Genomic DNA, 12,200 nt, shown 5'->3' on the forward strand with positions numbered 1-12,200 from the left:
ATTAGAAGAAATAATTTTAGGTCAGAAATATTTTAAGCGCAAATAGTTGTTCTACGGGTTACAATCACAAAGTATAAAATAGGACTTAAATGATTAGACTTAGTACAGCAGTAGTGCACCTTATGAAGATGCAGATTCTCCTTTCAATTTGGGCTGTTTCATTTCCACAGTACATTTAAAACAAATAAAGAACTTGCACAAAAGAAAACTCGTTTTCGCCACTGTTGTCATTTCACACGCCAGAAAAGTAGGTTATTTCTTAGGGCATGTGTGCTAATAACAGTAGCTTAAGGTGACAGGGGGTGGAAAAACATACACTCATGACAAAAAGATGAACTCTTGACATGCTTTGTCAGTGACATCAAATCTCTCACAACTGCTGTGTCTCAATGATCACTCTATTGTTCACCGCAGCAGTCACGTGTCACAGTCCTGCTTTGGTGTTTAGTTGTGACGTACGCAAGTGTTTGCGTGTTTATGTTCGACATACGAAGAGGCGAGAGGACATGATTTGCAGTGTGGGTAATCTGGTTTTTCCAGCCTTAAGTAATACATGGGGGAAGAGGGCCTCTTTCCAGAAGACAAGGAATCACACATAAAGGAGGCACCGCACCCCGACAGGGTAAACTAGTTGGATAATAAATACTCAAAATAAGTTGTATAAATACTTACAGTGGGGCCACCTCCCCCTCTGTTAACATGGCCTGAATAGGACTTCATGTTATGACTGTCTTAAACAGCCGTTTTACTACCGTAGGGGTATGCCCTGCTTTACTCTATGGGGAGACATCACCAGCAATTAAGCACCTCAGAGGACAAGGGCAGCCTCCCACAGTGAGACAGCCACAGCATTCCTCTATAAACATCACACGGGCAGCAGTGTCATTTTAAGACCCTGTCTGGTGACTTTGTAATAGCATGTATGTGCCGCCTTTGCCCTCCCTCCCTCTCAGGTACACACAGGAACAAAATGGCTGTGGGTTTGTTCCCATTCTGGGCGGGAAGTCGGGAACCCCTTTTGGTGTTAGCATTGTGTTATGCTTTAGCTATTGAAAAATAGCAGATCTACAAGCTCATAGTGCGCCACCAAGTGGCGTGCTACAAGCTTGTAGGTCTGCTATTTTTGAAAAATCGACTGACATAGAAACATAGCTTTTTCAGAAAACTGTCAGGATGTGGAAGACATTTTTAGAATCTGATCTCAGGTCAAAATGGGTTAACATTCAGTCAGAACAACCTGGTCACGGCACTGCATGTCCTGAATTCAGTGGCATAACCAGCAGACGCCAGATAAAAGGTGGACCGCGCCAAGGGACTGCAGCGCATGAAATGTATATACATGAATGCATAGCATGCCACCGCAAGCAGTTTGAGAATGCAGTCAGCGTATACTGGGGATTCCAAAATTAATAATGACCCAGTGAGCTCAAACAAAAGGACTGAATGATTTGAAGGAAGTGAGAATATCCCAGAGGTTGTGACCCCTTCTGAACCGTATAATTATATATATATATATAAGAGATTGAGGCATTCCTAGATAAATTAACCGATGGGACGATAAGACGTCTGATGAATTAACCAATGGGATGCTAAGATTTCCGATGAATAAACCAATGGGACTCGGCGGAACGGTGCTGAATAAACCAACATGTGGGCGGTTGTACTTACGTGTTGCAGGCCGTCATGGCTTGACAGGTGTCCCCAGTGCAGAACTCTGAGATGGTGCTGTACTGCAGGTTGATAAGGTTGAAGAATGTTGTCGCTGTGAGCACAAAGAGGTACACACACACACACACAGTCAATTAATCATAATTGCTTGCTTCGTCAACAAAACGGGACAGTTAGGACATGATGGACATCCCAGGAAATATTAACCACTTAAACCCCCATAGTACGTTGTTGAGCGTACATACAGACATTTTTATTTTGCTGAAAATAGCTGATCAACTAACTCACAAACGTGTCGCAGACGTGCTTGTGAGCTAGTTGATTAGCTATTTTCTGTGAGTTTTCCCCGGTATACATATGTTGGGGTTTAGGTGATTAAGTGTCCCTAGTAATAACAGAAATACAAATACTGCCAGGGTTAATATTGGTGAAGGCAGACAGACATATTAGTAATCTGAAACTAAGTTCATGGTATCACGCAGCCAGTTTTTCCTACAGAAGATAAGATGAGGACACCCCTAAGCTGACGTACTGTATGTCTGCCATGTTATCTATCACTATAATCCGTGGAAAGTGATTGTCACAAACAATAATGCATCAAACGTGACAGTGACTGAGCCCCAGATGAAAAGCACACAATGGGAGGTGGCTGCATTTTTGGCATGCGTTTGTAGATTTGGCTCTGTCACCTCAAACAGGTACTTCTGCCTCAAGGGAACCTCGTCACACTCTGTCACACGTGCCAAAAGGACTCATTAGGCCCACATTAAGGAGTACAATACCTAGTTATTTCATACACGCAAACTGGCAGATGGTGGGATCTGCATTTGTCATTATAAAGGCAGTGCACATTACGTTCTTGGAAACATAACATGTTTGTGTTTCACTGCTTAAGCCCTATAATATGCCAGATAAAGTGAATAATTAGTATTTATTTAACAGGGACAATGCACATTAATCAACACTACATTTTTTAGGGGTTTCATTTTCATCCATGTAAATGGAACAGTTAGCCAGAAGCACATCTTCATCTGTAGTCCCTGAGCAGGCTGTTAAAAGTTGTGATAAAACTATCCAATATAATACAAGAAAAATAAACATGGAACAAATTCATGATCGACAAGTTTTGTGTATTTGAGAGCTTGCACATTACATTTTCAGTCTGGAACAACAAAACCATTCGTAGGCACAAAACATGCCCAGTCTGTTTTTACAGAAGAAGTGTTTTATCAGCTAAAGAAAAGGTTAGGGAAAGGGAACGCTCAGTCTTTTGATTTGTTTTTTCACCTCGCCCCACTAAGCACCTGGTTGATCTGGGTACGCAACCAAAACAAGGGAAGATCGCCAGAATAAAGAATCTTATGATCCTTGCTCACTTCAGCTAAGTCAGCACAGTACAAAGACATAACCACTTTGATCCTGATGTCCCGTTTTTGCCAAATAGTATTTTTAAAAATACATAAATAATTGTTGCCTTGTTATGTTTTTGTTGTGGACTACTGTGTGTACTTTGTCTTGTACTAAAAAAAAAGAGAAAAAAAGGAACAGCGACAATTTATAAAACAGATCCACAAGTTGTTAGCTTGCAGATCGGCTATTTGTGATATTAGTCATATGAAATAGAGCTCAAGTTGTTAAAACTCTTGAGGAGATGATCGTGCTGATACTGATCATCTTCAATACGAGTTGAAACACTCTGTTGCGCAACATGCACTGGATTTGGCTGTAAAACCATTGTGGTAAAAAAAGTAAAGAAAACATGCAGGGCATGGCATTATTGAGAACAGGCACGGCTGAAACATGTTAAGGACTTGGCTGTGTCAGATCCAACAGCTCCAATATCAATGGAACAGTGTCCAGATGACAAGTGCATACCACGGTGAACAGAGAGAGAGAGATAGATAATAATATATATATATGTTGCGCAACAGAGTATTTCAACTCGTATTGAAGATGATCAGTATCAGCACGATCATCTCCTCAAGAGTTTTAACCACTTGAGCTCTATTTCATATGACGAATATCACAAATAGCCGATCTGGAAGCTAACAACTTGTGGATCTGTTTTATAAATGGTCGCTATTCCTTTTTTTCTCCTTTTTTTTAGTACAAGACAAAGTACACACAGTAGTCCACAACAAAAACATAACAAGGAAACAATTATTTATGTATTTAAAAAAATACTATTTAGAGAGAGAGAGAGAGAGAGAGAGAGAGAGAGAGAGAGAGAGAGAGAGAGAGAGAGAATGTCTGAAATAGCACATTCCAAATCGGAGAGGCCATTAACTTAGGTTTGGAAACTTTTAGAGTCTAGTCTAGTGTAAACCGATGAGAAGTCAGTCACGCTACATTTACAGCTGAAATACATTTACTTAGATTGGATTAAGTGTTGTCTATTTTATATGGCTCTGGTGAACCTCATCTGTGTTAATTTAACAGGGGCTTTTACGGTGTGTATATATACTATTCTTCCTGACAACTTCCGTTTGTTACTCTTTTAGAGCAAATCTACCGCCGGACGGCACAGACTACTCACTGTTGCTGGCGAGCCATTCGTTGAGGTCTATCTCTCTGGGGAGGACCACTAGCTCCTTGAGGTCAAAGTCCACCACGCGGATTTTCGTGAACTCAGTCTCCACGTACTGCTTTTTCTCCTCTGTTGGCGGCTTCTTCCCATTGGGCTTCGTCTTCGACTTCCTGCAAGACACGAGAAGGAGAAGGGGACGGTTAAGGTTAGGTAGCGGGGATGGACACGCATGCAGTGTTGAACAGTACGCAAATTACAAAGCGCAGAGAGATTTCCCGAATGTAGTCGAGTAAAGTCAAACGTGACTGATATACAGAATATATATCGCTGTCGGGCAGAAACCATCTCCATATTTTAACCATTTGTGATTATTGGTAAATTAACGCCCTACTTGATCACACTACAGTGTCACACAAAAGCATCAAAAGTAGCAGATCTGCAAGCTTGAGCTTGTAGATCTGCTACCTATGCCATTTTTGGAATAGAATCCTGAAAAGTAACAGTTTGACGTAATGAGGTTTCCACCCGACAGAGGCGATATACAGGTGTTTAGAGTAACAAAAGAGGGTACATCTCTCATTTGATCTCCTGACATTTTATTTCTAGCACAGGTCTTTGGCATCTGAATTTCACCAGCGGGATTAAAGGTCTTATCTTATTGAATGTGTTGTAAATAGAAAATTCAACCAAAGCCATGGCAAACTGTCTGCTGTTAAGATGCAGATCATGGATTCCAGACATCTGCAAGCCCTCTGGGAACCTTTGGGGCCCTATTTTGTGTCTTAAGTACCAGGTCTTATGACTTAACTTAACTTAAGACATGGTGGCGTGAGCAATGTGATTTGGCCACTCAAAATAGCCAAACGGCATTGGCCACACCTCCAGGTCCTAAGTTAAGTTATAATAACTGATACTTAAGACACACAAAATAGGGCCCTTGGTGTCTGTGTGCTAGTGCATGGCTATCAAATGAGGCTGGAAATACAAGTGTTTGCATTATAACTAATGATGTTGTTCTCACTGCCGCATGTGCCAACAGTTCATGCTGTCATTAGCGTGAACCAGCAGAGACATGGCATTCATAGCAGCCAGCCCAGCGCCACATACAGAGTTACAGACAGCCTCATGTGGCTGGAGCCTCCCGGGACACAAGTCTGACCTCCGACCCATCGTTACGCCGAGAACTACCGCACAGACGACCGTTCCAAGGGCCTTGTACTTCCACTGCTAGTTTTAGCATGAGTATGTCACATCACACTCTCCCTACACTTCCAGGGCCATAACCTCTTGTCCCCCCCCCACGCCTCCCGCCCTACACCCCTCCACTGACGCAGGCTTATCTGGGGGTCAACGGTCAAAAGGCTTGATACACTAGTGAGACAAATAAAAAGAGCTGACACAGCGCGGCTTTGTTCTGTTCAGCCGCACAGCTAAACATAGACTTAACTTTCACGGATCTGCTCTCAAAACTGTTCCCACCGCCAGTCTTCGTTTCTCCACAACATGGAGGATAAAGCCCAAGTCACACATAGTTGCACTGAAAATGTCAGATCTACAAGGCTCACCACGCGGCGTGTTCAGAGAGCTTGCAGATCTGACATTTTCCGTGAGCGACTTCGGCACACACTTGGCTATAAATTATTCTTAAGTGGGCCCCCGGCTTGAAGTTAATAACTTGATATTGAAGTATCTCTATTCCGGGCATCAAAAACTTGAGCAGAATATGATCTGCATAATTCTACACCCAAGGCTTTTCTCGTTCTGTAATGACTTAAGTCCTCTCTTGCCCTCTCTTCCCTTTACGTGTGGCCTCTCTGAAAGTCTACGGGCTGTGCTACCGTTGTTTGGGTTTGCTTGAGGACAGGGGAGTTCTACTTTGCTTCCCCTTGAATTTATTGCGCTGTTGTTGACCTTCATTTCCGCTGTACTCTGCTCCCCTGCCCTCCTCGCTCTCCTCCACTCTCTCCGTCCTGCAATCTTTTCTATTTCCAACAAACCCCCGTGTCTAAAAACAATGATCCAGCCACGTGTTCTTGGCTCTCGCCTATTCCCCCTTTCAAAGAGACACTCCCCCTGTTCAACTGATTCCCAGAATTCCCGCTATTGGCTGCTGGCCTATGTTCTGCAAGGACAGAGAGAAACAGGCCTATTGGCTGCTGGCCTATGTTCTGCAAGGACAGAGAGAAACAGGCCTATTGGCTGCTGGCCTATGTTCTGCAAGGACAGAGAGAAACAGGCCTATTGGCTGCTGGCCTATGTTCTGCAAGGACAGAGAGAAACAGGCCTATTGGCTGCTGGCCTATGTTCTGCAAGGACAGAGAGAAACAGGCCTATTGGCTGCTGGCCTATGTTCTGCAAGGACAGAGAGAAACAGGCCTATTGGCTGCTGGCCTATGTTCTGCAAGGACAGAGAGAAACAGGCCTATTGGCTGCTGGCCTATGTTCTGCAAGGACAGAGAGAAACAGGCCTATTGGCTGCTGGCCTATGTTCTGCAAGGACAGAGAGAAACAGGCCTATTGGCTGCTGGCCTATGTTCTGCAAGGACAGAGAGAAACAGGCCTATTGGCTGCTGGCCTATGTTCTGCAAGGACAGAGAGAAACAGGCCTATTGGCTGCTGGCCTATGTTCTGCAAGGACAGAGAGAAACAGGCCTATTGGCTGCTGGCCTATGTTCTGCAAGGACAGAGAGAAACAGGCCTATTGGCTGCTGGCCTATGTTCTGCAAGGACAGAGAGAAACAGGCCTATTGGCTGCTGGCCTATGTTCTGCAAGGACAGAGAGAAACAGGCATATTGGCTGCTGGCCTATGTTCTGCAAGGACAGAGAGAAACAGGCCTATTGGCTGCTGGCCTATGTTCTGCAAGGACAGAGAGAAACAGGCCTATTGGCTGCTGGCCTATGTTCTGCAAGGACAGAGAGAAACAAGAGAGAGAATCACAAACGGAAGGGGAGAGAAACAGAGAGAGAGAGAGAGAGAGAGAGAGACGTACAGCCAAAACAAATACTTTTTAGGAGATTTAGGTAACGATGAAGTGTAAGTGGTGTGTGTGTGCGTGTGTGTGTGGGGGGGGGGGGGGTCAACCCGAACCCCAGCTGATAACCATGGGAACTAATCAACACGTACAAAACATGACATGTGTGGAGCGTGAGGCCCCTTAGCTGGTATGCAATGTCCAAAAGCCCCGTTTTCCCTCCGCTTTCAGACATCAACCTGGTCTCCCACATTTACACACCATGCCTTCAGCTCTCAGTGTCAGCCCTCCGCTCCGACGCCATTTATTACCAACACCTCGCCATACAACCTCCACTGTCCAAGAGCACCCACTTTTTGAGGGGCTCTAGCCCCTCCTATATTCAGCTGTTAGTGTAGATTTCCATCTTACATTAAACATTCAAATCCCATTGACAATGAATGGAGAATGTACGTCATATGTGTATGTGCAGTCGTGCAAATCGGCATCTAAAGTCATGATGATGTACGATGATAAGAGCGCCCCTCACTTCACTGATTTTTTATTCTAAATTGCTTTTATAGGCTTGGAGCTATATTTGCTACCAATATGCGATTCAGTCGTACCAGGCTCTCACGCACACAAATATGCACAGAGTACTGTGGAGTGTAGACAGAGGACTGTGCATGTGCACACACACACATACTGCACACGTTTGGTGGGGAATGATTAACCGTGGCATGATGCTCGTTATTAGCCGTCAGAACCAGCGCTGAAACCAAGGACACTAGGACTGAGGGGCGCCTCCTATATTCAGCTATTAGTGTAGATTTTCGTCTTACACAAACATTACATTCCCATTGACAATGAATGGCGAATGTACGTCATATGTGGACAAGCAAATCGGCTATTTTCGTCTGACGCAAACATTACATTTAGAATGTACGTCATATGTGAGAATTTTACGTCAGTATCTGAGCAAATAGGCATAGTGTCTGTTTTATGGCATGATGATGTACGGATATAAGAGCACCCCTCACTTCAAACAGGTGTGATTTTATGATTCTGGTTCCTTAACAATTCCCTTTTAACAGTACGATTCCTTAACTTTAAAGACTTGTGAGGTATACAGTATAGGCAATTAGGCATATATAGTAATTGTTAAGGTTAGTTACAGGGACCCTCTGGGTTACTTAAAGGGGTTCCAACTTCCAAATAAACACTCTGAGTTATGGTGGTCCTTGAAATTAAAACGTTTGATTAAAAACCCCTGGTATTGAAATTGCATAGCATACATTAAGTCCACATATATACCATACCATTTGAAAGTGGGATAAACCGGTTCTGGAAACCGTTCCAAATGTGATGGAACCGATCATTCGAGTTCCTCAACGTTAGCTCCGATTCCAGATCCTAACCCTACACTACACAGTATGCTGTCGGCTAATTATTAATGACGACGGGCTACTTTCTGTTTCTCCTCTACTTTCCATGTCTGATGTCTGTCCGTTTCCAGTTCTTTCACTCAAGCACTGCTTCTCACCACTTCTAGATTCTCGGTGTCTTTTGGTTCCCTTCTTCTCGTGGCTGTAGGCTCACCTGTCCAAATAGACCATTGTGTGGAGGAAGCCCCCCCCCCCCCCCTCCGTACTCCCATTGCTGCACTCTCCTTTCATCTCTCCGCCATGCCCCTTCTACTCCCCCTGCCCTTCAGCTATAACTAATCAATAAGACAGAGGGGTAACAAAATGTACTTCTAAGCAAGGTATTCTAGGAGTTTGGGTGAAATTGGGATTTTTCATTTTTTACTAAGTTGCTCAGCCCTAACTGTTTCTCTTCTTTTCAAATATTCTATCCGTTTATCAGACGTTCGCCTTATCATTTTCTCGCCCATCTTATATTTTTTGTTTAATCTCAGGCAAGCTGCTCCCCCCCTCACATGGAGCAGAACAGAGGCACATCATCCATGTGGCTTTCATGCCGTGAGCTACATGTTCCGTCATGTGAAAGAGCTTACTCGGGGAAAAGGAGTCTCTTCCACAGATACCATCAGCTCACACTAACTGTTCAAAGGCCTCTAGGCTATAAGCCCCTCACTGGATCCATTCCACTCCTGTGAAAAGTTTCAAGACGGCTCATTTTCGTCTCTCCTCTCCTCTCCCACCCCCCCACCCTCCTTTCCTTTTGAAAACATTCTGTTTCACTGAGCCATTTCCTGTCTCTCTCTCTCTGTAATTTCGTCATTTTCCATACAAACGCCTCCTCCTCCCTCCTTTTGAACATTTGTGTGGTACGGGGAGGTGAATTCTGGAGCCATTAGTTTATTTTAGGATAAAGAAAACTTCCTCTATGCCAGCACCCCTCCCCTCATGCGTAGATCTCACACACACACACACACACACACACACACACACACACACACACACACACACACACACACACACACACACACACACACACACACACACACACACACACACACACACACACACACACACACACACACACACACACACACACACACACACACACACACACACACACACACACACACACACACACACACACACACACACACACACACACACACACACACACACACACACACACACACACACACACACACACACACACACACACACACACACACACACACACACACACACACACACACACACACACACACACAAGGTTCTCAGACAAAATTGTTGCCATAAAAGGCAGTAAATGAACTCACCAGACCAGGCCAGATCAGGGCAGGCCAGAAGGCAAGAGTGGAGGGGCACTGAGGCCAGGGCTGGGCATGTCTCTGGGGCTGGGGGACTGCCACAGTCAGCCTGGCACCAGTGGGAACCCATCCGTGATATACCCACGGAGAGAATCCAGGGGCCTCACCGAGGCCAAAGAAATGGGAATGGACGAATCCATGACGTCTTTGTGTATGAAAGCGTTTGTCAAATTATAAACTGTATTCCAAGATGGAACGGACTCGGAGAGCCCTGCAGGGCTCACATATTCTAACGGAATAGAAACTGCATTTCTATCCATTTACTACTAATGCTGTGTATGTAATGGGTGACTGATTTGATGGTGCTTATCTTGACTAAAAACAATAGGGAAGTTGTATACCAGGGTGACATTGGGGTCAGTTTTGAGCAAAGACAGACTCAACAGCTGTTGGTTCCTGTCTGTAGCTACTCCCCCCCCCCCCCCCCCCCCCCCTCCAAAAAACGTATTATAACCGTTACCTTTCACTGGCAACACCCTCAACTTCTCCTCAAAGACTGTCACACACATGCATGGACACACGCAGTCACGCACACAGCTGACTATAGCCCCCCCACCCTCCATGGCCTGACCAGCTGGACCCAACAGCTGCGCCACCAGCCTGATCCCACCACGAGGGCCCCGAGACAACCCTGCAGAAATGAGCCATGTCTGGTGTATGTTTGTACAAGCATGTATCGTGCGTCCAGTAAAACCCGCCTGTGCACACATGCACACAAAAAAGCTCACAATACCCACGTCTGTTGAGCGACTGGTGCGCAGACTGCACACTTTGCTTGGCTCTGTGTTGCTGCACTTATGGGGGGCTTCTGTGCGTCAGCAGACTGCTGAATGCACACCGTTCTAAAATAAACCCCTCTCTCTAAAGACAACCAGGCCTCTGGCAGGTACACCCAGAGCCTGTCTCATTAACCGGCAACCTGGTTCCAATTAATACAAAGAATCACTCGGGACCACATTATAGAACTATGGAGGTGGAATTAGCTTAAGTGCTTAGGCTAAAAGTGCTACAATTTGCTACCAAAATGCCCCGTTGAACAATAGTTCAAAGCAGGAAAACTATGTAGTAAGACTATGTTGTTGACTGCTGAATGTGCCAAAGACATAGCATTCAGCTCAGCTCGAAAAACACTGATTCGATCGACATTGGCGCACAACGCACAAGCTGCAACTTTATAAGCCCAGAAACCAGTTTGAGGGGTGTCAGCCCCTCCTATACACAGGTTTAATGTTTGTCTTTAGTTTGTTTTGTAAACGCATTGACAATGAAGGGAAGATCTACGTCATAATGTGTCATTTACGTCATATTGTCTATTGTTAACGGTGTGTAATGTTGTTTGTTTTACATCACCATTACATCACCTAATCAACATGAGATCGACATTAATACGTTAGCGCCCCTCACTTCACACAGGTGTCAACACGAGTTACACGTAAAACACATCTGATTGTATTAAGTCTGAGTCGTTCTATTGTCGGGGAAAAAAATACTATAATGTGCCCTTATTGGCTGATGATATCTTGGGTTAGTAAAAGGTACTGTGATCGCTGCAATGCGATCGAGTGATGGGAATGTATGTCAGGGTAATAATAGGCAAGAGGCAATTATAGAGTAGATGAGTTAGACTTTAATATATTAGCGCCCCTCACTTCACACAGGTGTGATTTTTGTAAGTGCGCAAGGCAATTTAAATGTATTCGATGTATCTAAGCCCACCCCCCCCCCCTTCTCCAACTGAACCCATGTACACACAGTGAATACTCCCCCCGCCCCCACGCTTCAGCCTTTGGTTCCTGCCAAGCTGAATATTGCACAACCGTTGCTTAAATTGGCCTGTTGTATTGCGTAGGAATCTAACTGTTGGCATATGGACATAGTTCAATACAATCTGCGAGGGTGAACTGCATTCACATTCATGCCATGCTGTTAAACAAGACATAGAAGATGGCTTCCAGTTCCAGCTTCTCTCTGCTTCATTCAGAAGGCGAGGTTCCTCTACTCTACAGACAAGAGGAGACTTTGCTTTTGAGTTTCCTAATGACAGAGGGCAAGATGATCCGAAATCTGTCCCTTAAGAGCCTAACCAGCCAGTCAGACGGTCATCTAAAATTATGTCTTAGGGTTGTTGTGGGTGGAATGCATTTCTCCAGAACAGTGCCATTGTTGGGGTAATCTTTCCGGTAAGTGAAGGGAGCAAGCCAAGTAGTAAAACAAATATGCTCCTCGTCCCTTTCTGCCCGTTGTAAAGCTCTCAACACAGTGCAC

The 12,200-nt window shown here is 44.7% G+C and overlaps 1 protein-coding gene across 5 annotated transcripts in view; it reads right to left on the reverse strand.

Moving 5' to 3' along the window:
• The window catches only part of mob2a (MOB kinase activator 2a), a 101,001-nt gene that overhangs the window by 5,899 nt on the left and 82,902 nt on the right, over positions 1-12,200 (reverse strand). For all 5 annotated transcript variants that reach the window (XM_079500722.1, XM_079500723.1, XM_079500720.1 and 2 more), the window contains exons 2-3: positions 4,205-4,365; positions 1,669-1,762 (exon numbers count right to left, since the gene is read on the reverse strand). In XM_079500722.1, the coding sequence (XP_079356848.1) occupies positions 1,669-1,762; positions 4,205-4,365 (255 nt within the window). The remainder of the gene's footprint in view (positions 1-1,668; positions 1,763-4,204; positions 4,366-12,200) is intronic.

The sequence above is a fragment of the Electrona antarctica genome (genome assembly GCF_951216825.1).
Source record: "Electrona antarctica genome assembly, chromosome: 5".
In the NCBI taxonomy this organism is placed as follows: Eukaryota; Metazoa; Chordata; class Actinopteri; order Myctophiformes; family Myctophidae; genus Electrona; species Electrona antarctica.